The sequence below is a fragment of the Micromys minutus genome (assembly GCF_963924665.1).
Source record: "Micromys minutus genome assembly, chromosome: 2".
Taxonomy (NCBI): Eukaryota; Metazoa; Chordata; class Mammalia; order Rodentia; family Muridae; genus Micromys; species Micromys minutus.
The window spans coordinates 50,296,419-50,323,985 of record NC_137971.1 but is presented as its reverse complement, the minus strand read 5'-3'; the positions used below and the strand labels follow the sequence as shown (position 1 = coordinate 50,323,985).

Genomic DNA, 27,567 nt, shown 5'->3' with positions numbered 1-27,567 from the left:
TTAAAAAATTAGAGTAAAATGAAATCTAAAGACACAAAGGACACTCAAGGGATTTCTGTAGCAAATGCATATTAAACAAAGAAATTAGGTGACTGTACTACATTGAAAGGGTTCTCAGAGATAGAATTAAAAATTAGGAAGGAAAACAACTGAGGAGTTATTTAACTTATGATCTAAATGTTCTGTTCGCATAGACCATAGAGTTTAACAATAATGTCAAAGAACTTTGGCTTTCATTGGTTAATAGTGACTGAAAATAAACCCAGAAAAAAATTCTTTGTAGGGATTCAGTATTTTAGTTTATAACTCATGGTATTTATAGCAAAACATGACGGTGTCTTCATGATGCCTAGAAATTATTTGAGAATAATATTAAGATTTACATCTCCTAGATTCACTTTGGAATGCTGGTGATAATATTTTGGATGGTAGGTTCTTCCTGCCAATTTGGTTCTTTGTAATTTGACCCTCAATTACAGTCATGTGTCCTGTCTCCTACGATATGAGAATCCTCTGCTACAAACATCCACCTCCCAATTGCTGCCATGTTCTGTCTACTATAATTGATTGAACCTCTTTTTAAAAATTTTATTGGACATTCTCTGTATTTACATTTCAAATGTTATAAGCTCCCCCCGCTCCCCTCTCTCTTCACCCTCAACTTGTTTCCATGAAGATGCTCCCTCTCCCATCACCCTCTCCACCTCAGTGTCTTGGCTGAAAATGATGTTGTTCTTCCCATGAGAATGCAAATCTTTCAGCTATTTCAGTCCTTTCTCTAGCTTTTTCATTGGGGTCCCTGTGTTCAGTCTGATGCTTAGTTGCAAGCATCCTCATCTGTATCTGTATGACTCTGGGAGAGCCTCTGAGGAGACCATCTATATCTGGTTCCTACCAGTAAACCCTTTTTTGGCATCAGCAATAGCACTTGGGTTTGGTGGTTCTCCATGTGAGGCAGTCTCTTTAGGTCTTTTATTTAATCCCTGCTCCTCTACTTGACTTTGTATTAACTCCTCTGTTTTGTTCTCCCATATAAGAAGGATTGAGGCATCCACATTCTAGTCTTCCTTTTATTTTCAGCTTTAGAATTTCTGTGGATGATTTCTTGGGAGCTCTTTTTTTTCCAGATAGGGGCTTGTGTGGAACTTGAAGCTATCATCCCGAGTGAGGTAACTCAGTCACAAAAGAAAACTCATGGTATGTACTCACTTGATTGAACCTCTTAAATTTGTGACCCAAGCTGATCTTTTCCCCTTTATCCTGTTCCTGTCAGGAATTTTGATTATATTGTGAAGGTTATCAACAAGAAAAATAAGTATCAGATGCATATATAGACAAAGTGGGTTGTATTGTTATTCAGATTGGGTTGTACTTCAGGTGAGGGCAAATTGTGGAGTTCTTAGATGTAGGATAGAAAATTCCTTGTTTATTATGAGCAGAGACTAATGGAGTATTGCAGCTACATAGTTACATGAAAACATAAACGAGGTTGAAGTCATATTATGAAGTGAATCATTTGAGAATAAAAATGTCAAGAGTGTGTAGCATTTATGTTCTGTAGAAATCAGACACAAAAGCTGATAGATCTTTGTGCTCAACTAGATAGATCTGTTCTCTATAATCCAAGCCTTAAGTCCAGAACTAATGTTCCTCTTCCTTTAGGGCTGATTGTCTCACTCAGTTAAACTAAGCAAGATAATCTTGCAGAGGAAATCAAGAACCTAACTAAACTAAACTAAACAGACCCTTATATGTGCACTGCCAGAGGCATGGAGGAGAACCGAAAAACTAGCAGGTGATCTTCCTGAACATGGTTCCACCATGGACTGTTAAAGTTAACGACATATTTGCTTCTGTAGGTAAGACTGAGGATATTTCATTGCGAAAAGATTCCTCCTTTTAATATGCTTTTTACACACACACACACACACACACACACACACACACACACACACACACACATATATATATATATATATATATATATATATATATATACACACACACATATATGTGTGTGTATTATATATAAGGTATTAGCCCACTCTTGCTAAAAACAAAAACAAACAAAACAAAAAAACCTGTGGGCAGTGTGTAGTGAACACCTCTGATCATCTTCTGGAAGCTGTTTTCCTGCATTCATCCCCGTGTCCTGAGGACATCATCAGTGACAACAGGGTCTTCCAGAACTATTCTTTCTAAAGACAAAGTAATAAAAATCTTTCCTAATTAAAGGCCTGTGCTGATTGTCTTGAAACAATTTATGAGTTGAATGTTACTTTTATGACAGTATGATAAAATATATTGATAAGTTATGTAACTATTTTAGCATTCATAATATCAACAACATGCTGTCCTAGAAACAAAAACTATACAGCACTGCATGCTTTGTAACAAAGTAAAAAATTGTACTCAAGTAATCAATTTGATTATTCTAATATTCAGGGCTTTTTTTCCTAGGAGATAATTCTGGTAATATTATTATTGAACTGTAGAAACTTTCTGAATATGAAGCCTATGTGTGATGACTCTCAGGAAACACATACAAGATTAGTTCATCTCAGTGATGCTGTTCTGTTCTGAATCACTGCTAAATTCTTAGCTGCAGTCATCCAGCATTGACTATACCAGAGAAGGAAAGGCTTTTAGTAGTTCTGATAACTTGTTAATCACAGATGATTCCTCAACACCAGCTAACTAGAAGCAGATCATTCACAGCAAAGGCTGGTGGAGTCTTGGATTCTTTTTGAAATCTCACAACCCAGACCTCAATAAACTGTAACTCTCACAACATTCTTCTCTTCTAAGCTCCTATGAAACAATCCAATGTCACTCCTGAATGGATATTCTCGACCGAATTCCCAAAGTCCTTTAATAATCCTTTGCTAAACAAGCTCGGGTTTGTCACTGGTACCAAGTTGTCTTAGTTATGGTTTCTATTGCTGCAGCAAAACAGGGTGACCAAAAAGCAAGTTGGGGAGGAAAGCATTTATTCAGCATAAACGTCAACATAGTGGTTCATCACCAAGAACAAACAGGTCAGGAAATCAAACAGGGCAGTAAACTTGATGTTGGCACTGATGTAGAGGCCATGGAGAACTACTTACTAGCTTGCTTACCATGGCTTGCTCAGTTTGCTTTCTTATAGATCTTTTGACAGCCAGCAGAGGGATAGAACCACACACAATAGCCTGGACCCTTGCACAATCAATAACTGAGAAATTGCTTACAGCCAGATCTGATGGAGGCATTTGTTTTTAAAGCAAGGTTTTCTCCATTCTGATACCACTATTTTGTGTGTCAAGGTGACATGAGACTAGCAACCACACGTTTCACAGTTTCAGTTTATGGTTTACAATAGGATGTCCTAGGATTTAATGGGTTAGGTAGCCTTCCTCTCCAGATATGTTGTTTAGAACACATATAATTTTTGTTTTGATACAGCTGTACTCCATGAATCCAATGTTCTACAATAGACATCCCATGTTTCTGGCATCCGCAACATCCTGAAGTCTCCAAAACTCACAGAATATTCAACTTTACAGATTTATACAGTGATCTCAAGAGAATGCTGCAAATGTCTGTACCCTGCCACACATCTTCAGGCTTCTGTTGCTCTTAGAATAGGATCAGAACTCACTGATTCACTTTCTCTTGATTTAACATTTGTAAAACTACTATTATGTGGTCACACACTCACAATCCATTAGGAGCTCAAAATGTACACCGGCTTTAAATCACAGATCTATTTCTCTTCTTGTACATGAATTCCCATGAACTGAGGTCAAGGGCCTCAGTTCAAGCTCCTTCCCTTCAGAGGTTTTCTGCATTTTCTTAAGTTGGATCATTTAATGACCCAACTCTTGCACTCAGGCTGTTTTCCTTCTGTCTGTTGTGGAGCATGAAGTCTCACTGCAGGCAATGGAAACTCATAGCTATTTAATGTCTTAGGTGCAAACTTTAACTTGTTTGACCACTCCTCTTTGACAAACTTGGACATTCTTATATCTTTCTGTCTACATTTTTTGTTCCTTTCCACTGTAGATCTGGACAAATGCAATAAGAGTGGTGATACTATGAACACTATACACACCCATTATAAAATATACTCCACAAAACAAATCAGTTTGTTATTTTCACATTGAATTTGATCCAGGGTCTTGGGATTTCAAAGGAGTGAAGACAGGATCTTGGGCAAATTTCACACTAATAGCTCCCAACACAATTGGAGTTTTTGTGGCCTTCTGAAATGCATGACTTCTACCTCCAGTGCCTGTTGTCAAATGCTTTTTTAGCATCTAGTGAGATGATCATGTGGTTTTTTTTGAGTTTGTTTATATGTTTGATTATGTTGATGGATTTTCATATATTGAACCATCCCTGTATCCCAATCAGTGATCAAGCCTACTTGATCATGGTGAATGATCATTTTGATGTGTTCTTGAATTCATCTGCAAGAATTTTATCGAGTAGTTTTGCATCAATATTCATGATGGAGATTGGTCTTATGTTCTTTTTCCTTGTAGAGTCTTTGTATGGTTTAGTAATGAGAGTAATATTGCTACAAAGAATGAGTTAGGTAGTGCTTCCTCTCACTCTATTTTGTGGAGTAGTTTGTAAAGTATTGGTATTCAGTCTTATATGAAAGTTTGATAGAATTCTGCACTGAACCCATCTGGTCCTGTGGGGTTTTTTGGGGGGGTGGGGGAGGCTTTTGATGACGGTTTCTATTTCTTTAGGTGTTATGGGATTGTTTAGATTGTTTATCTAATCCTAATTTAACTTTGGTATCTGGTATCTGTCTAGAAATTTTATCATTTCTTCCAGATTTTCGAGTTTTGTTGAGTATAGTCTTTTGTAATAGGATTTGATGATTTTTTAATTTTCTTAGTTTTTGTTGTTATGTCTCCCCTTTCATTTCTGATTTTGTTAATTTAGATACTCTTTCTTTTTCCTTTAGTCTGGATAAGGTTTATCAATATTGTTGATTTTCTCAAAGAACCACCTCCTGGTTTTGTTGATTCTTTGTATGTTTTTTTTTTTTTTTTTTTTTTTTTTTTTTTTTTTGTTGTTAGTTGGTTAATTTCTTCTCTGAGTTTGATTATTTTCTGCTATCTATTTCTCTTGGGTAAATCTGCTCTTTATTTTTAGGGCTCTGAGCTGTGCTGTCAAGGTGCTAGTTTATGCTCTTTCCAGTTTCATTTTGGAAGTACTCAGAACTATGACTTTTCCTTTTGGTTATGCTTTCATTGCACCCTATATTTTTTGGGTATATTGTGCTTTCATTTTCATTAAATTCTTTAAAAATATTTAATTTTTTTCTTCATTTTTTTCTTGACCAGGTTATTGTTGATTAGCGTATTGTTCAGCTTCCATATGTAAGTGGGCTTTTTGTTGTCTTTGTTGTTAATAAAGACCAGCCTTAGTCCATGGTGATCTGATAGGATGCATGGAGTATTTCAGTCTTCTCACATCTGTTGAGGCTTGTTTTGTGATTGACTATATGGTCAATTTTGGAGAAGGAGCCATGAGGTGGTAAGAAGAAAGCATATTATTTGGTGTAGAATAAAATATTCTGTAAACGTTTGTTAATTTCAATTGATTCATAGCCTCTGCTAATTTTGCTGTGTCTCTGTTCAGTTTCTTTCCCCATGATATGTCCATTGATAAGAATGGGGTGTTGAAGTCTCCCACTATATATATATATATATATATATATATATATATATATATATATATATATATATATATATGCTTTGAGGTTTAGTAGCATTGCTTTTATGAATGTGAGTGCTCTTGTATTTGGAGCACAGATGTTCAGGATTGACAGTTTCTTTTGATATATTTTTCCTGTGATGAGTTAAAAATGTCCTTCCTTATATTTTTTGATAACTTTTGCTTGAAAATCTATTTTATTTGCTATTAGAATAGCTACTCCAGCTTGTTTCTTGGGACAATTTGGTTGGAAGCTTTCCCCCTAGCCTTTTACTCTGAGGTAGTATCTGTCTTTGCTCTCTGAGATGAGTTTCCTGCATGCTTCAAAGTGCTTGATCTTATTACTTATCCAGTCTCATAGTCTGTGTCTCTTTATTGAAGAATTGAATCCATTGATGTTAACAGATATAAATGAATACTGATTGTTGTTTCCTCTTATTTTTGTTGTTAGAGGTAGAATTATTTTTGCATCTCTCTCTCTCTCTCTCTCTCTCTCTCTCTCTCTCTCTCTCTCTCTCTTTTGGTTTTCTTGCATAATTATTTTTTTACTTTTCCTAGGGTCTAGTTTTCCTCCTTGTGTTGGAATTCTATGTATTACCTAGGGCTGGATTTGTGGACAGATATTGTGTAATTTGATTTTGTCCTAGAATATCTTGGTCTCTCCAACTCTGGTAATTGAAAGTTTTGCTGGTTATAGTAACCTGGGCTGGCATTTTGTTTTTTTAGAGTCTGTATGACATATGTCCTGAATCTTCTAGCTTTCATAGTCTCTGTTGAGAAGTCTGGTGTAATTCTTATTGGTCTGCCTTTATATGTCATTTGTCCTTTTTCCCCTACTGCTTTTAATACTCTTTCTTTGTTTTCTTTTTCTTTTTTCTTTTTTTGGTGTTTAGACTATTATTTGTCAGGAAGAATTTCTTTTCTGGTCCAATCTATTTGGAGTTCTATAGGCTGTCTGTATGTTCATGGTCATCTCACTCTTAAGGGCAGGGAAGTTTTGTTATATGATTTTGTCGAAGATAATCATTGTGCCTTTTAATTGATATCTTTCACCTTCTTCTACACCTATTATCCTCAGGTTTGGTCTTCTCATTGTGTCCTGGATTTCCTGAACATTTTGGGTTAGGAGCTTTTATGTTTTGGCATCTTCTCTGACTGTTTTGTCTATGTTTTCTATGTTGTCTTCAGCCCCTGAGATCCTCTCTTCCATCTCTTGTAATCTTTTGGTGATGCCTGTATCTATGACTCCTGATTTTTTCTTAGATTTTCTATCTCCAGGGTTGTCTCTTTTTGTGATTTTTGTCATTGTATCTATTTCAATTTTCAATTTTTTCTCCTGTTTGGTTGTGTTTCCATGTAGTTCTTTGAGTGATTTCTTTTGGCTCTCCTGTAATTAATTGTTCATGGGCTTCTTGAAGATCTCCATCATCATCATGATAGATGATTTTAAGGCTAAATATTGTTTTTCTGGAGTGTTGGGAAATCTACTATTTGCCGTTGTTGGAGAACTGGATTCTGATGTTGCCAGTTTGTCTTGGTGTCCATTGCTTGGGTTCTTGCACTTTCCTATTGCCATCATGTTGTCAGTGATTGCTTCCGGGCACTCAACCCATACTCTTCTGTGCCCTGGCTACTCGCAGCACAGTCTCACCAGGCCTGTGTCCCTGGATCTCCTATATTTCTTTAGTAACTTCCTCAAGAGTAAGAGGTATATTTACACAATGAAATACTACTTAGCTATTAGAAAGAATAAATTTATGAAATTCTTAAGAAAATGGATGCATCTAGAGAATATCATTCTGAGTGAGATAACCCAATCATAAAAAAAAACAGACATAATATGTAATCATTGATAATTGGATACTAACCCCAGAAATCTTTGAACACCCCAGAAACAATTCACAGACTATATTAAATTCATGAGAACAAGAATGAAAAAAAACAAAGAAAATGAAAAACCATTATACTTAATTTTTACACACCAAGAAAAGTTTGACTAATTCCAGGTTACATCTTGTTTTACATGTACTTTATGCTCATTGTAACTAGTAAGATCTTAATGCACACTTTCCAATCTTTAAAAAAAAACCTAGCACTGTATTTATATATAAAAATGTATTCATATACTTTTATGCAAAAATGCCTAAAATCTGTACATTTATCTATGTTTCTTAAAATAAAGTTGTTCAATTTAGAAAAACATACTAATGACACAAAAGTTAAAAAAATAATTATAACTTGTCATTCTGATGAGAGGAGGTAATTCTTAAGTGATTTCTTCTCAACTTGATGTCTACAGCACTATTTCAAAGGATTAGGAACAATAGTTAAGTAAAGTTCAGACAAATATAAGGTCTAAAGTAAGTTATAGGATGATATGTAATTCTGTATTCTAGACATGACATGACCACTGCACTCTGAAACTCCCAATAGCTGTGATTATCTACAGTAGACCTACCCAAAATTAAGACAAAATTTTTTAATCATCTTGAGAAAGGATGGGTCATAAATATTTTCTGGGGGAAAGGGGGGACGTATTCCTCGGTAGTATTATCTCCTGCCCATTCTCCTGTAAGAATATTTTCATTATCCTCCTAAGAAATCTTATTTTATGATATTGGCTAACCTAAAAACAGAAGACAGAGAGAAGAAAGTATCTGAGAATTTGTGGGAGAAGACTCATTTTATTCCACCATTGTTTCTATTTTTCTCTTTCACTCTGTAAGTGAATATGAGGATAGTAAAGTAATAAAGGGGAAATTATTAAAAATACATTATCTTCATATATTAAAACATCAGAATGAAAGAACACTCATATATATCACTAACATATTTCACAAAAATGGATATTTTTAATAAAATCCTCTGCAGAATAGTACAATAAATAAAGCAATGACAATATCAGCACTCTAATTCTCATTAGAACAAAACTTGTCTGAACTTTACTTAATTATTGTTCCTAATCCTTTGAAATAGTGCTGTAGACATCTAGTTGGGAAGAAATCACTTAAGAATCACTTCTCCTCATCAGAATGACAAGTTATAATTATTTTTTTAACTTTTGTGTCATTAGGACAAAACTTTCATGTGTAGTGCATCTTGGGCACTAACTCACACACATGTGAAGCTTGTATTTTCTTTATGTCATACCAAACTCCCATTATGCTCACCTCCATGGTTAGGATATTTCCAGGATTCTTCATTCCATTCATATGTGCAACTTTTCTAAGTTCCTTTAAGCCTTTCTGAGGTCTGTTGGTCACTATAAGCCACCGAGCTGACTCTGACAGCCACCTGTCAAGAAAGATGTTGGAGGTAGAAACAAGTTTTGTGCTGTCATTTTCTATACAAAATCTACCAATAGGGCTGGTGAGACAACTTAGCAGTCAAGAGCCCTGAGAGTTCCTGAGTTCAATTCCGAGAAACCATATATTGGCTCACAACCATCTATAAAGGGTTCTAATATCTTCTTCTGTCCTGAAGATGTATATGCAGCAGAGAACTTATACATTAAACAAATAAAATTAAAAGACAACAAACAAACAAAAATAGAAACAAAAAGCAAAACTAACCTTCAAACTTTCTGTTCTGTAATGAATGTCTACGACACATTCTGATATATCTATCTCTATATTCTTGTATTGTGTAATACCTTCAGTAAAAGTGGGACTGATTTTGCCACAAATTGCACTACACTTCTGCAACCTGGATCCACAGCTATCTGTTTCCCTCTACTAGATATACATCTGTACTGTGGTTCATGAAACTAGAATATGGGGAATGCTTCCAGAGACATATACCAACTTCCTTGTTAGGGTACAGAAAATATTGTTTAATTATGTATTATTTTCTCTAGATGAATCAGTTTTGAACATTTTTGTATACGAATTATACCATCTAAGTTGGATTTATAACTGTATCTAATAAGTGTTGACCTCTGGACACATGAGCAAGGTAAACTTCTGCTTCTCACTCGCATGATGGAAGCAGCTGCATAGCAATAGTGATGTACATGTTGGGGTGATGAGACTGTGAGGCAGATGAGTCTGCAAGATGGAATTTGCATTTGTCTAAGTAATCTCATCACTGTATTAACAGAAATTTCATTCCTTAGAGTCACTTCTGATCAAATGTGCCTATCCTGATGAGTTAGTGGCAGCATTTGTTAAATCTTTTTTTTTTTTAAGGAAAGAAAAAGGATCCAGACACCAAATGAGAAATAAGGACACTTCTGTATACATGTTTCATCCTCTGAGTTGTTCCTACATTTTGTAGTTGTAGAGAAAACTTTGCTGTTTATGTCCTTCATCCATATCACCTGCAATGTTGAAAGTCACCAGATTGTCCAAAAACATTTTTCCTTCCAACTTTACTTGTAGAAATACCACCACAATGGAAATTGTCTATTTTCAGAGAATTTTCTCTTTGAAGAAAGTGTTTTCAGTAATATTGTATTACCAACTGGTCAATTAAGGCTTCACAACTATGTTAGTCAGGACTCTCAAGAGTCACAGAACCTATGGTATGAACCCCCCTCTTTGTTTCTCTCTCTCCCTATATATAGATATATAGGGAGATATATTGAGATAGATATATAGAGAATGAGACTCATGCATTTGGATATAGATATGTAGATATAGATATGTAGATACTATAGATATAGGCTAATGTTTTTTATTGAAAAAAGCCTGCAGTTCGGCTAATTCAACACTGACTATCTGTCGATAGGAAATCTAAGAATCAAGTATTTGCTCAGTCCAAAAAGATTGGATGTCTCAACTGATCTTCTGTATTTACTAGAATCCTAAAGACGTGGGTTCCAATAACAGTGAAAGTATAACATATCCAATATTTCAGTATACTTTCTTTAAAATTTTTCTTTGCCCATAATATAAACATAACCAGATGTTACACATTTCATCCAGTTGAGGTGAAACAACAGAAGCCACAGTAACTTTTGTCATACTTATGTATGATTTCATAACACTATTTAAGATTGCCAGAAGCTTAGGAAGTGTCCTCAGTTTTATCTGACAGTGGTTCTTGTCCTCCTGTCCCATAATTGCAAAGAGAATCACACACTGCATTTATCATGTCCTTATTCCATGTCACTATCTTCTCAGAATTCAATTACACAGGAAAGGAAAAAAAAGCTCATACCTTGTGGGAATAAGGAGTAAGAATATTGGCACAGACATCACTAGCTGGAGGTGGTGCCAGTTTCGAAATGCAAAAGCCAGGCCTGCCAATATCATGCTTCCAAAATTAGTAGAAAAAGATAAAATCACTGACATCATGGCTAGGAATTTAGGGCTTGTCCATTCTATCACTGAAAGAAAAGGATATATTGACTTGAAAGGGATTTGCAGGCTCAAAACTAAAATTTGAACAAGGTCCCATTTAAAAATCTTTGACTTACTGAGCAGACTACTATTTACTAATATGGGGTCCATAGCCATCCCTGCCAGGAATCGAAGGGAGCAGTAGATGAGGAAGGTGGGAGCAAACGCTACACAGGTTTCAGTGATGGCCATTTGTAATACAGCACATGTTAAAATGAACTTCCTCCCAAACCTGAGGAAAAGGGAGAAATTAGATTGTGGGATCAATGTAGTTTGCTTGGAACTTCAACACAACTATATTTATAATGATAGGTAAAAATACCTAAGTGTGTAATCTCAAAATATTTTTTCATCTTTATGAATAGTGAAACAAGCTTCTCCTCTGTTTCTCACCAGCAATTTTATTAATTTAAGACATATAAGAGAGTATTATACTGAAATTATTATACCATTAACATTCTACACAAAATATATAGTTAACATGTTTCATTTTTCACATTTTATTTTAAATTTTTTATTTAATTTTTTGACATACAAGTTACTTATTTAGAATTTTAAAATTAAAGCGAATTTTAAACACTAAAAAGTATATTGTTGACACATCAGAAGATAGATCAAAATTGCCTTATATCTTCTTAATTCCCTGACACATCCATCAATTTTTCTCCACTTTTGCCTCATTTTCTTTAACTTCTTCTTGGTATGACAATTATTATGTAATCTATCATTTTTCTATGACAAAGGTATAAAAGTTACCACCAAAATGGCAGGTTAAGAGCTACTTTTTCTATTACTATTTTATAAAATTTTGTTCATTTTTACTGCTGGTAATGTGCACTCCAGATTGTATCTCCCTCCTTCCCTGTGACTGTGCCACATGCCATACCTCCTCCCCCTCTCCCTGTTTCCAAGAGAATATCCACACTGTCACACCTCCCAAACCTCGAGATCTCTCTTACTCCTAGGGCCTCCAGTCTCTTGAAGGTCAGGTAAATCTTCTCTGACTGACCCCAAACCTGGAGTTCTATGTTATATATGTGTTGGGTGCCTCATATCAGCTGGTGTATGCTGCCTGGTTGGTAGTCCAGTGTCAACAAAATCTCAGCATTCTAGGTTAGTTGAGACTGCTGTTCCTCTTACATGGTAACCCTCCTCTTCAGCTTCTTTCAGCTTATCCCTAATTCAATCACAGGGTCAGCAGTGTCTGTCCATTGGTTTTCTGTAGATATCTGCATCAATATCTTTCAATTTCTTGTTAGGTCTTTCAGAGGGCAATCCTGATAGGCCCCTTTGTCTGAGCACTTCATGGCCTCCATAATAGTGTAAGGCCTTGGGGCCTCCCCTTGCACTGGATCCTGCTTTGGGCCTATCACTGGACCTCCCATTTTTAGGCTGTCCTCTATTTTTGTCCAAGAAGTCCTTTTAGACAAGAACAATTACAGGTCAGAGTTTTGACCTTAGGATGGCAATTATCCCTGACTTGATACACTGTCTTTCTGCTGGAGGTGGGCTCTACAAGTTCCCTCTCCCCACTGTAGAGCATTTCATGTAAGGTTCTTCCCTTTGGTTCCTGAGTGTCTCTAATCTCCCAGGTCTCTCGCACATTCTGAAGGGTCCTTTAAACTCCTACCTCCTGAGGTTGCCTGTTAGTTAACATATGTATTACTAATTTGTTACATTGTTATGACAAAATAATTTTAAAGCTACTTAAGGGATAAAAGACTTTGATAGAAAGTAGAAGCAGTTACAGTCCTTCACAATGAATAAGTCCTGGTAAATGCAGTATAGTGCCATGAGCATGAAGTAGATGACTCAATCAATGGTTGAACTGGTAAATGAAGGTCATGTTAGACTTCAAATAGGTATAGACTTCAATATATAGTCAACCAATCCAATTCCTCCAATTAAACACCAGTGACAAATTTTTCATGTCCTCTAAAAATACCCCTATTAGCTGAACTATGATGTACTCACACACATAAACCTTTGGTGCACACATGGGCATAGTAGGGTAAAATTTGGTACCAAGCCAGCAAATGAAAGTTTAGTACTGAAGTGATCATGGTGACAATAATATTGGAGGAATAATTGATCTGTGCCTTAGTAAAAGCTACTTTTGCTGAATTTGAATTTATTGACTTTGTAATTCTTATTCACTTTCCAGTACAGAGTATAAGAAAATCATGATGCAGGGCAATAGAATTTTAAAGAGTTTCAAAGAGAGAAATGAGCAACAGTGAATGAAGAAACACAAAAGGAGAGTGATTTAACACAGGAAAGCAAAATTCTGCTTTATTCAGAATACTGGACATGCAATACTTTATGTTGAATTTAACAAATCATTTGTACAGACTTTATAGGAACAGCTGTGCTAAATTATGGGGACTGGAAAACATCTCATAACATGATTATGCACACCATCTTATGAGTCTAATGGTGGTTTGAATATGCATGGCCCATGGAAAGTGTCACCATTAGGAGGTGTGGTCATATGGCATAGGTGTGGCCTTGTTGGATGAAGTATGTCACTGTGTGGGTGCACTCTGAGAGCTAAATGCACAAGATCTACCCAGTGTTCAAGAGAGCCTCTTTCTGGCTGCCTGCAGGAGATAGGCTCTTTCTGCCTGCTTTTAGCTCAAGATGGAAAATTATCAGTTCCTTCTCCAGCATCCTGTCTACCTGGATGCTGCCATGCTTCCTGCCATGTTGATAATGGACTGAACCTCAGAAACCATGAAGTCAGTCACAATTACATGTGGTCCTTTATGAGTGGCCTTGCTCTTGTCTCTTCACAGCAATAAAACCCTAACTAAGAGAGGACTTACATGACATACGTGATATACCTAAAAATCTATTTCAGTATAGATTGGAAATGAATGTATAAATAAATAGTCTCTTGAATTAAATGATTTTATCTAACAAAGCTGAAGCATTGTCCAGTCATAAGTTGACACATTGACTTGAACAATGGCATTTCCATTGGAGTTTTGACATGACTTGTATTGACTTGCTTGACTGCCTGCCAGTCATATTCATCATATATTATGTAGTTATATAAGATAAATTGTATACATTATCACAGAAATGGTCATTTATAAAATTGGTGATACTTTAGATGGTGAGCTTTGGTGGTAGCCTTGTTGTCTGTTTCCCAAAATAGCCTCAATAAAAATAGAAATTTTACTGCTGTTAATGATTTTCAACCAAAAGTTATAAAAAAAAGATAGGAAGGACACTTTTTACTCATTACAGAGAAAATTTGTCAGGAGGAACTCTCAATCCTTAACATATATGCTCCAAATACAAACGCAACGATATTAAAAAAAAACCCTACTAAAGCTCAAAAAATACATTGTGCCCCACACAATAATAGTGGGAGACCTCAATACGCCACTACCACCAATGGACAGATCAGGGAAACAAAAACTGAACAAGAATACTGTAAAACTAGCAGAGGTTATAAACCAACTGGAATTAATAGATATATACAGACCATATCAACCTAAAAAAATATACACCTTCTTCTTAGCACCTCATGGCACCTTCTCAAAAATTGACCACATAATGGGGCACAAAACAAGCTTCAATAGATATAAGAAGATTGAAATACTCCCATGCATCCTTTCAGACCACCATGGTCTAAGGCTGGTTTTAACAACAACAAAGACAACAAAAAGCCCACATATACATGGAAACTAAACAATGCTCTATTAAATGATAGCAGGGTTAAGGAAGAAATAAAGAAAGAAATCAAGGATTTTCTAGAATTCAATGAAAACAAAAACACAACATACCCAAACCTATGGGATGCAATGAAAGCAGTACTGAAAGGAAAACTCATAGATCTGAGTGCTTCCAAAAAGAAACTGGAGAAAGCATACACCAGCAACTTGACAGCACAGTTGAAAGCTCTAGAACAAAAGGAAGAAGATACACTCAAGAGGAGTAGATGGCAAGAAATAATCAAATTAGGGCAGAAATAGACCAAATAGAAACAAAAAGAGACATTGAAAAAAATCAACAAAATCAAGAGCTGGTTCTTTGAGAAAATCAATAAAATTGATAAACCCTTAGCCAGACTAATTAGAGGGCAAAGAGAGAGTATCCAAATTAACAAAATCAAAAAGGAAAGTGGAGAAATAACAACTGAAACTGAGGAAATTCAAGAAATCATCAGATCAGACTACAAAAGCCTATACTCAACAAAGCTGGAAAATCGGGAGGAAATGGATGAATTCCTAGACAGATACAAGGTACTAAAGTTAAAGCAGGACCAGGTAAGCCATCTAAATAATCCCATGACACCTAAAGAAATAGAGACAGTCATCAAAAGCCTCCCAACCAAAAAAAAAAAAAAAAAAAAAAGCCCAAGTCCAGATGGGTTTAGTGCAGAATTTTATCAGACATTTATTGATGACATAATACCAATACTCTCCAAACTATTCCACAAAATAGAATCAGGTGGAAAACTACCCAATTCATTTTTGAAGCTACAATAACCCTCATTCTTAAACCACACAGAGACCCTACAAAAAAAGAGAACCTCAGACCAATCTCACTTATGAACATTGATGCAAAAATACTCAACAAAATACTTGCAAACCAAATCCAAGAATACATCAAAACGATCATTCACCATGATCAAGTATGCTTCATCCCTGGCATGCAGGGATTGTTTAACATACAGAAATATATCAATGTAATCCACCATATAAACAAACTCAAAGAAAAAAAACCACATGGTCATCTCACTAGATGCTGAGAAAGCATTTGACAAAATTCAACACCCCTTCATGTTAAAAGTCCTGAAAAGAACAGGAATTCAAGGCCCATACCTAAACATAATAAAAGCAACATACAGCAAACCAACAGCCAAAATCCAACTTAACAATGGAAAACTTGAAGCAATCCCACTAAAATCAGGAACTCGACAAGGCTGCAAACTCTCCCCCTACCTATTCAACATGGTACTGGAAGTCCTGGCTGGAGCAATTAGACAGCAAAAGAAAATCAAAGGGTCACAAATTATAAAGGAAGAAGTAAAAAGATCACTATTTGCAGATGACATGATAGTGTACTTAAGAGACCCCACAAAATCCACCAGAGAACTCCTACAGCTGATAAACAAGTTCAGCAAAGTGGCTGGATATAAAATTAACCCACACAAATCAGGAGCCTTCCTATATTCAAAGGACAAACATGTGGAGAAAGAAATTAGGGAAAAGATACCCTTCACAATAGTCACAAAAACTATGAAATACCTTGGTGTGACTCTAACTAAGCAAGTGAAGGACCTGTATGACAAGAACTTCAAACCTGTGAAGAAGGACATCGAGGAAGATCTCAGAAAATTAAAAGATCTCCCTCCCATGCTCATGGAATGGAAGGGTCAACATTTTAAAAATGGCCATCTTACCAAAAGCAATCTACAGATTCAGTGCAATCCCTATCAAAATTCCAACCCAGTTCTTCACTGAGTTGGAAAGGTCAATGTGCAATTTCATTTGGAATAACAAAAGACCTAGAATAGCGAAATCCATCCTCAACAAGAAAACATCTGCGGGAATCACTATCCCTGACCTCAAGTTATATTACAAGGCAATTGTGCTGAAAATTTCATGGTACTGGTACAGAAATAGGCATGTGGATCAATGGAATAGAAGATCCAGAAATGAGCCGTCACATATATGGTCACCTGATTTTTGACAAAGAAGCTTTAAACATTCAGTGGATAAAGGACAGCCTATTCAACAAATGGTGTTGGTCCAACTGGCACTCAACATGCAGAAGAATGAAAATAGACCCTTTCTAATCTCCTTTTACAAAGCTCAAGTGTAAGTGGATCAAAGATCTCCACATTAAACCAGATACACTGAAACTATTAGATGATGTCCTGCGCAACCGTCTCGCCAGCAAGAACAATGTGGCACACGAAATAGGATTCTTCTGTGGTAAAGCTTTAATGCTCTCGAAAGGCAGAGCATAAGCTTGCAACATGTGAAGACGAAGACCCCGAACTATCTAGCCAATCCCCTTATAAAGGGATCGGTCCTCACCTTGGACATGGAGCCCCCTGATTGGTTGAAACTCATCAGGCCCTATGATGCCACGGGAGAGGCAGAGCTCAAGGACGGAAAAGTTACCCAGCACATGCGCTCATGACTTGTTTACTGCTAACTCCAGCCGGACATCAGGGCCATCTTGTAATGGAGAATGTGCAGGCAGTGCCCCACATGTCCCCCTATCTTTTATTCTTTAAGCAAAGTAGGACACCCATATTAGGAGGACGGAGATAGAAGTCAAATCCTCATTAAGGTGTATAAAGACCATGTACAGGAGTAACCGCTAGGTTTTTTGTAGCCCGTAGTACTCCTGACCTGTCACTCTGCCATTTTTCTGAGGGAGGGACACTGGGGCAGGCAATCCTCATGCAAAATGACATATCTCCCAGAAATACCCTGTGGTGAGGGGTTCTCAGTGCGATGCTTAGCTCGGCATCCCTCATGGGCTGCTCAAGCCAGACACTTTAATCCTGTGCAATGGACCGAAGTTCTAGGAGTGCAAGAGCTGTCTGGCCGGCAACCTAATGCTTAAGCATAGACAACCAGATATTGGCTGATGCTCCATGTTCTAGAGCGACAAGCGCTTGGGCAATAACCACCTTGTCTCTCTTTTTGTTTGGGCATTGAGCTTACAAACCATCCAGAGAAGCAACACAAGTCCGCAGCAAAGGATTGCTCCAAAGAGTCCCACTTCCACCCAAGTTGATATCGGTGGTGAAAAACTTAGGGAAGACTGTATCATCATGTTCCACTGGAATTGGTTTCGGGAATGCCGACAGAATCGCCCATCTCGCCTCTCCTCTGACTCTCTGGTTCCAAAGCATCAGGAGCAGGGCTGTCATCAGGAGTCTCCACCATTTTTCAAGTGAGCCTCTCAGGGACCCAGAAGAGATTATTTTCATCCTGAGGGAAAACACAAACAGCTCCCGTGGATCTGATCAACACAAGATCTGGTCTTTTCCATTTATTAGTTATGACATCTTTCCATTTCACCATCTCTCTTGGTTTGTCCATGGGTAGGCAATGCCTTTCAGCCGCCATATGGCTGTGGTCAGCAAGATTTTAAAAATTTAAGATGAACAGTGCCATGGATACTGCAGTCCTAGGCACAGGGGTCAAAGCCTGCATAATTCCCCCTTTTTGTTTTATTAGATATGATTTAAGGATGCGGTGAGCACGTTCCACAATACCTTGTCCTTGTGGATTATACGGCAAACCTGTAAGATGAGTCACAGCCATCTGGCTACAAAATTGATGAAATTTTTGTGAGGTATAAGCAGGTCCATTATCTGTCTTTAAGAACTTTGGTTTACCCCATGCACTTCAAGCCTCCAAACAATGTTGGATGGCATGTGAGGCCTTCTCTCCAGATAAGGGAGTGGCTGCAATTACACCCGAACAGGTGTCAATGGATATATGTACATACTGCAGCTTACCAAAGGAGGAGACATGGGTAACATCCATTTGCCATATTTGAAGAGGTTGAATGCCCCGAGGATTAACTCCAGAGTGGGGCGCAGGCAGAAACTCACTGCAATTTTGGCAATTGACAACAATATCACGAGCCTGTTTTCGGGAAATGGAAAAGCGGCATTGCAGGGTCTCAGAAGTTACATGAAAGTCTTTGTGAAAACATTTAGCGGCTTCTAGAGGTGAAGACATGGCTATAGCAATCATTTTTGTAGCCCTGTCTGCCAAATCATTGCCTTGAGTCATAGGTCCTGGCAATCCAGAATGAGCTTTAATGTGAGTAATACAAAAGGGTGATCTTCTGACTAGAAGGCTTTTGAATTTGCGCAAAAATTGAGGCAACTCTGCTAGACGGTTTAATAATGCCAGCCGTCTCAAGCAGATTGACAGCATTAACAACATAAGATGAATCAGACACTATATTTATAGGTTCTGAGAAACGTTGTAAGACCTCAAGAACCACTAGACATTCTACCACCTGTGGAGAGGCTTCTGTATACTGCCTCGAATAGACCTGTCCATTAACCACAAAAGCCCCCAGTCCAGTCTTGGAACCATCAGTATAAATCACTAACCCTTCTTTTAGGGGACTACAGGATGTTACTTTGGGAAAAACTACAGGTTGGGTTAAAGCAAACTGTAAAATTGGATGTTTTGGGTAATGATTATCTATTTTTCCTGAAAAGGAGATGACTAAGATAGCCCAATCATTCGAAGTGGCAGCAAGTGTGGAAACCTGTATGGCATTATAGGGAACAATTAGCAAATGTGGTTCAGTGCCAAAATGTGTGATGGCAGATTTTAGTCCCCTCAGCGCCAATTGTGCCACAGCATCTGGATACCAGTCAATTATTTTAGCTGGCGAGGCATTAGGATGTACCCACAATAATGGTCCTTGTTGCCAAAGCACAGCAGTAGAAAGTCTGTTCATTTTAAAAATACATAATGAAAAAGGTTTATCATAATCTATGCGAGCCAATTGTGCATCTTGTATAGCTTCTTCTACCAACTGTAACACTCTTTCTGCTTGCGGGGTCAAACTTCTAGGTGAGGAGACATGAGGATCTCCTTCTAGAATATCAAATAAGGGTTTAAGTTCAGCAGAAGGAATCTTAAGAAAAGGTCTAAGCCAATTGATGTCTCCCAGTAATTTTTGAAAATCATTAAGAGTGTGGAGGTGATCTCTTCTTATCTCAAGCTTTTGAGGGACAATCTTATCAGGGAATACCACAGACCCTAGGAATTGACCGGTATCAGAAATCTGGACCTTTGGAGTCAGGGCCATAGCATTGGCTCTTGCTTGGGTTTGGGCAGCCTCATACCAAAGAGCCTTCCACTCCATATACTGCCCCATGCTCGGTAGAGCAGCCTTGGCAATTGTCTGCCAATCAGAGGGAGTTAAGGCAGAGATAGCCAATCTGTCAAGCTGAGCGATAGTAAAGTTGGTGGTTACCCCATATTTTCTGACTGACTCTGCCAATTCTTTTATTTGATTATATTCTACGGGGGCATGAACGCGGCCACCCTCAGCTTTCTCAAACACAGGGAAAGCAAGACGCATCTGCCTTCTCACCCTTTCCGGGAGGAACGAGAAGGATTTTACAAGCGTGCGTGCTGCATAAGGAGGGGGGGCCACGGGTAAAGGAGGCGCTGTCGGAACAATAGAGGACAAGCGCATGGGCCTGCACTGCTCATCAGGATAGTATCTTTTTTCCTCATATCTTGCTGCTTCTTCATATAGCTCTGCTTCTTCTTCTGGGTCTAAGCCTTCTCACTCATCATCATCTGAAGTCTCAAGGCTATCAATGTTAAGAGCCTCAAGGTCCTCTACAGGGTACAAGCTGACTACCCTTTTCTTAATATTAGAAGGCATAAGGGAATGAAAATATGAAGGTTTGTGGGTAACAACTCTCCAGCTGTGCAGCGTACCTGGAGGTCCATTTTCCTTAGGGGGGGTGCCTTTTTCTGCATGCGCCCATCCTCTCGCTCTGTTCGGCTTTTGATAGTCTATCCTGGACTTTACTCAATGCCTCTTGCCCTGCAGCGACAGCGGGACTACAACTCTCATCTTTTAAACAATTTTGTACCATCGTCCAAATGGCCATGGTCCTGGGCCCGAGGTCTCCGGCAGTCTGCGCACGGCCTAAATCTCTACCCAATTTTTTCCATGAGGCTGGTGAGAGAGACCCAGAGACCACAAACCAAGGGACAGCACGCTCTACTTCTACGAAACGCTGTAAGATGCGGGTGGGCAATTCTAGATCTCTCTGCTTAAGAATTGACTGCAGGGCTGTAACGGTCGAGTGTGAAGAGCCCATCACAGCGATGTAATGCCCGCGGCTTATTTACGTCATGGCACAAAGTGAAACTGAAAGGTGAGTCTCAGCGCGTTCCGCTTTTTTTATCTACAAAAGACTTATGGAACGCAGGGGTGCCGCGGCTTATCTACAGCTGACTTAAGCACAAAATTAACACCAGCCCTGATGGACACAGTAAGAAATTAAGAGAAAGAGAATAAAAACTGCACTGACAAAGACCAGAGCCTCTACGGACCCTTCCCATGGCCGTGGAAGATTTAAACCCAATTTAAAGAAAGATCCAGGGTCAGACATACCTTGCCAAACTTATCTCCCTGCAGTTCTGGATCCTCCCTGCCCAGAGACAGGGGGTCTTCGGTGGTGCAGACGATGGAGTGGTCGAGTTCCCAGGTTCAGGCACCAGATGTCTCGCGCAACCGTCTCGCCAGCAAGAATGACGCGGCACACTGTTGGAAGCTGTTGGCGCCAATAGATGGCGCCAGCTTCCCGCCCATTATTCAGCCTACAAAAACCTTTTCTCTCGTGTTGCTTGGCAACCACATAAGTCATAGCCCAATCTTGGGGCAAGTGATTGAGCTACAGGATGATGCACCTATCAGGTAGCAACACAAGTCTCTTAGGCAAGGTCCTCGCCTTGGACATGGAGCCCCCTGATTGGTTGAAACTCATCAGGTCCTATGACGCCACGGGAGAGGCAGAGCTCAAGGAGTGAAAAGTTACCCAGCACGTGAGCACATGACTAGTTTACTGCTAACTCCAGCCGGATGTCAGCGCCATCTTGTAATGGAGAATGTGCAGGCAGCGCCCCACAAGATGAGAAAGTCAGGAAACCCTTAGAACTCATAGTTACGGGAGAAAATTTCCTAAACAGAGCACCAATAGCTTAAGCTCTAAGGTCAAAGATTGACAAATGGGACTTAATGAGATTGCAAGGTTTCTGTAAGGCTAAAGACACTATCCTGAAAACAAAATGGCAGCAAACGGAGTGGGAAAAGATATTTACCAACCTCACATCACATAGAGGCCTAATATCCAAGGTATACAAAAAACTCGAAAAATGAGACACCAGAGAATCAAACAACCCTATTAAAAAATGGGGTATAGACTTAAACAAAAATTTCTCAATTGAGGATATCAAATGGCTGAGAAACATCGAAGGAAGTGTTCAACATCCTTAGCCATCAGGGAAATGCAAATCAAAACAACCCTGAGATTCCACCTCACACCAGTCAGATTGGCCAAGATCCAAAACTCAGATGACAATAGATGCTGGCGAGGATGTGGAGAAAGAGGAACATTTCTTCACTGCTGGTGGGATTGTGAACTGATACAACCACTCTGGAAATCAGTCTGGTGGTTCCTCAGAAAAATGGACATAGTTATTATATATAAATAACCTGAACACCCAGTTATTCCACTTCTGGGCATTTATCCCAGAGATACTCCAGGGTCCAGCAAAGATACATGCACCACAATGTTTATTGCAGCTGTATTTATAATAGCCAGAAGCTGGAAAGAACCCAGATGCCCTTCAGTAGATGAATGAATACAAAAATTGTGGTACATTTACACAATGGTGTACTATTCAGCTATCAGAAACAATGGCCTAACGAATTTCTCAAGAAAATGGATGCATCTAGAGAATATCATCCTGAGTGAGATAACCCAGTCACAAAAGAACAGACATAACATGGATTCACTGATAATGGGATACTAACCCCAGAAAGCCCTGAACACCCCAGAAACAACCCACAGACTGTGTGAAGATCAAGAAAAAAGGAAAAAAAATTCAACTAAAATAGAACTATATCACATCCCCCTTTTTTCCTACAGCTCCTTCCAGTTTCTCTCCTATCTTCTCAAATTAATAACTTCTTTTCCTATATTATTATTACATATATACATATGTGTATGTATAGGTACCCACAAATATTTAATTACAGCCTTATAAAAATGTGTTTGTTTACTTTTATACAAAATTGCTTAAAATCTGTACATTTATCTTTGTTTTTTAAAATAAATTTAAAAAAAATAAAAATTTTAGACAACAGTTTTACAATGTTCATGAACACTTCATTAGATCGTTTTGTTGTTAAAATTCAGGACTCTGTGACTTTATTAATCTATTGTTTTTTAAACTTTATTTTAAAAAATTAAGATAAAAGAAAAGAATTTAAACATTTTGCATAAATGTATACAAATACATTTTTGTCAGTGCTTTGCTTTTTTTTTTATTTTAATGTTTGATGCTCCGCATTAAGGTCTTACTAGTTACAATGAGCAAAAAGTACATGTAAAACAGGATGTAACCCGGAATTACTCAACGTTTTCTTGGTGTATAAGGATTGAGCATAATGTTTTTTTTTTCTTGAACTTCACACAGTCTGTGAGTTGTTTCTGGGGCAGTCCGAGCCTAACGCTAATCTATTGTTAAATAACCTTCTTTGTCTTATGTTGTTTCTGATGTCTCTGTTTTGTTACATTCCAGTATGTAAATTTTAACACATATTTCTTAGAATGTCATTAAGTATACTTCTCTCTTTTGGGTATATTAATATTTTCCATGCACTCCTCAAAAAATTCAACTATTGCTTTTTGACATTGTGTGATACTATCATTGAACTATATTACCTAATGTCTACTCATTTCAGAAAGGGAACAAAAAAGAGACCATAGAATAGATACCTTGAAATTCCAACTTGTTGAACCAATGAGTTTTATTGAGCTAGCCAAAGGAATATGGATGAGGAGTTCAAAACGGGAGTAATATGACTCAAAGACAGCTCCATCACCACATAAATCCAGTGTGGGAGTTAGCTCATGAAATCTGGAAATACAGAGTGTCCTGACTATATCACAGTTTGTTCAGTAGGTTGGTGGGTGGTCTTCACTAGCAACACAGTTGGTTTAAACCACTTCCTGGTAACAGATGAATTCTCTCCTAGAGAATTGAGCTGACCTGAGTTTTTTGTAGGCAGATAAGCTTGTTATCTCTCAGAAATATTTACTATATATACATACATGAGAAAGGAGGGTGCTAGTGAATATGGTCAATTTCAGTTACTCAGAGTTACAGATTTACCTCCTGAGCTTCCATGCAGAGTGGAATTCTTTATCACCCTTAGAAGATCCTATTACTTTGCTTCCCTGTAAACATCCTGTCTCAAAATATGTGAATGTTCATCTCTAACCCAACCTCCTGAGTTTTAATGAGTTTTATACAGGGAAGAAAAATGAATTAAATTGATTTGCTAAAAATTTCTATTTAAAGAAACTATATTCAGACACAAGATATCAATTCTCATTCCACAATTTATTGCTACAGTATTTACTTGACTAATTACATAATATTATGGAATGTGTAATGATCAGAAAGCTGAATCAAGGAAAAGCAAGCATAACAGTAAGAGGTATAATTCACTTCAAGGAATAATAAATTGAATGCACTCAGGGACGAAACCAGCTCAGGATCTGAACCATGCCCAAGTAGGGAAACAGTACATCAAATTTAAAGAATGAGATTACAAAGTGAGGGGGAGCTGGATTGGCTATAGCATTGTCCAGCCATATTTTTTTGCCCAATGGTTTGAGAATGGTAATTTTCATTGGAGATTTTCCCTGATTCGTGTCCAGCCAGTGATAGAAAGGGAGTGTGCTACTGGTTGGGCCTCATCTACACTCCCATGTTTTCAGGTTCTTGACTCAGAGCCTTGGAAGTTTAGAGAACAAATTAGTGGACAAACTGCATATAGTCAATTAAGTCATGACAGGCAATCAGTTATATGCATTTATGACTTGGGTTTCTTAGTTTAGATAACAGGAACTTCTCTCTTTACATTCTTTTCTAATTTACTAGTTAACAGACAAACAAGAAACATCTGGGGAAAAGGATACAAATCTGTTTCTGGGTTTGAAACATGAACTTATTTTGATCCTGGCAGCAAGAAAGAGGTATTAGCCCTGAGATGCCTAGCCTTAGACAACTGCCTCCTTCACCCAACACAACCCCAATTACACATGAATGCATATTTAACAGGCATCAAAAGGCATTCTTCTCAAAATAAAGCAACTAAAATAATACTTTTTCCACTTTGCATTACATCTACACAGTTCTATGTCCAGAAAGAAGGGAGCCAAGTACCTTGACCAAGGACAACATTGTTTTCTATAAAGTATATAAATATGCTGAAATTAATGGTGTGACTTTTCTCAGCCTGCATCCCATAGACCTTTTTCTCTGTTTCTAAATTATCTTAAGCACCCAACTCCTGACAATCTGTTCATAGATTTTTTTTTATTGGTTCAGTGGTAGAATAGAACTGTATAATGCACATTCAATACTTCAACTTCAATGAGTCACAACTCTTAAAATACATGTAGAGTGAATGGGAGGACTTTAATCACACTCACCTATCTGACAGATGGCCAAATATGATACCTCCTATAAACATGCCAATCATGAGTAAAAGTTTAGTGACAGAATTAAAGGCCTGAGATCCACACACCAGGTCCCACTAGAAAAGAAGAAAAGACAGGAATCAGAGATTAGAGCTACTAAACCTTTACCATAACAGCTGTTTTTATTTTATAGCCCTGTCTGACTCTTCAACATTGCTTTTGAATACAATGGGGTATCTAATATTAGCTAACATTATTGTTCTCTAAGTTCCCTCATCTAACACTGTTTCTTAAGTTGATGATTTTGGAAACATACTAAGAAGAATCACTCTTGGGCATATATCAAAAAGATGCTCCAATATATAACAAGGACACATGCTCCATTGTGTTCATAGCAGCCTCAAAAACAAAACAAAACAAAAAACAAAACAAAAAAACAGATGTTGCTCAACAGAGGAATGGATACAGAAATTATGGTATATTTAGGCAATGGAGTACTACTCAGCTATTTATTTATTTTTTTAATCGTTTATAGTTTTTTATTATAGCTGATAAACACTTTCAGCAAAGTAATGGGATACAAATTAACTCACAAAAATCAGTAGGCCTCTTATATACAATACCAAATGAACTGAAAAAAAAAATCAGAGAAATAATACCTTTTACAATAGTTTCAAATAATATAAACTTTCTTGGGGTAACTCTAACAAACCAAGTGAAAGACTTATAAAACCTTGAAGGTATTAATGAAAGAAATTGAATACCATATCAGAAGATGGAAAAATCTCTCATGGTAGGATTGATAAAGATGGCTATCCTCCAAAAGTTAATCTACAAAGTCAGTGAAACCCCCACGAAAATCCCAACACAATTCAACACAGTCTTCAAAAGATAATTTCAGCTTGATATGGAGACACACACATAACAAACAATAAAAAGGAATAGCTAAAACAGTGCTGCTACTCAGCTATTTAAAACAATGACTTCATGAAATTCACAGGCAAATAGATTGAACTAGAAAATATCCTGGGTGAAGTAACACTGGCACAAAAGAACACACGTGGTATGCATTCACTGATAAGTATATACTACCCCAAAAGCTCAAAATACCCAAAAATAATTCATGCTTCTTATGAAGCTGAAAAAGAAGAAAGACAAAAATGTGGGTGCTTCAGTCCTTTTTAGAAAGAGCAATAAAATACAGGAAATAGAGAGTTGAAGGGAATCGGGAGGAGTAGATGAGGAGGATGAGAAAAGAGAAACCACGATCAGGTATAAGAGGAGATGGTGATAATATACAGGTCTGAAAATTGAACAGAGATGGGTATCAATGGGGTATGAGGGACTGGGGCTAGCCACCAGAATGTTCCAGATACCAGGAAACAAGAGACTTCTAAGACCTGAAGAGGATGACATTAGCTGAAACACACCCAAAGGGAAAAAAGAACCTGTAGAGACCATATCCAGAGATTGGGCATGGCCCCCCAGCTAAGGGATGGGGTCACACACTCATCTCAAAAACTTTAACCCAGAATTTCTCCTGTCTTAAGAAATAAGAGAACAAATAGTGGAGTATAGACTGAAGGAAAGGCCATACAGAGACTGACCCACCTGAGTATCTATACCATTTGGGGACATCATATCCAGACACTACTGCTGGTGCCAAGAAGTGACAGGAGCTTGATATAGCTGTCTCCTTAGAGGCTTTGCCATAACCTGGCCAGTACAGAGATAGATGCTTGCAGTCAATCATGAGCATGTGAACCCCAATTGAGGACTTAGAGCAAGGACTGGAGGGGTTGAAGTGGTTTGCAACTCCACAGGAATAACAGTAATATCAACAAACCAACCTCTGCCCCTGAGATGCCAGGGACTAAACCTCCTGCACAAAAGGACTTATGGGGCCAGCATATGTAGCCAGATAAGGATGGCTTTATCTGGCATCAGTGGTAGAGGACACCCTTGGTCCTGTGAAAGCTCCATGTCCCAGTGTAATGGAATAGTTGGGTAGTGAGATGGGAATGTGTAGGTACATAGAAGAGCATCCTCATTGAAGCAGGGGAAAGGAAAATTGGATAGGGGTTTTGCAGAAGGGAAACCAGAAAATGGAATAACAGTTGAAATGTAAATAAATAAAATATCCAATAAAGAAAAAATTTTTAAAGTTCTTTCAAACAGGATATAAAGTGCAATTATTTGAGATATTAAAGTATTTTAAGGTGTGTGTGTGTGTGTGTGTGTGTGTGTGTGTGTGTGTGTGTG

General features: G+C 37.8%; 1 protein-coding gene across 1 annotated transcript in view; it reads right to left on the bottom strand.

Annotated features, from left to right (window-relative positions):
- The window catches only part of LOC308417587 (solute carrier family 22 member 27-like), a gene marked incomplete at both ends in the record, with an annotated part of 40,827 nt that overhangs the window by 12,071 nt on the left and 1,189 nt on the right, over positions 1-27,567 (bottom strand). The window contains 4 exons of the mRNA XM_080912953.1: positions 8,886-9,009; positions 10,876-11,044; positions 11,135-11,289; positions 25,318-25,421. Of these exons, the coding sequence (XP_080769079.1) occupies positions 8,886-9,009; positions 10,876-11,044; positions 11,135-11,289; positions 25,318-25,421 (552 nt within the window). The remainder of the gene's footprint in view (positions 1-8,885; positions 9,010-10,875; positions 11,045-11,134; positions 11,290-25,317; positions 25,422-27,567) is intronic.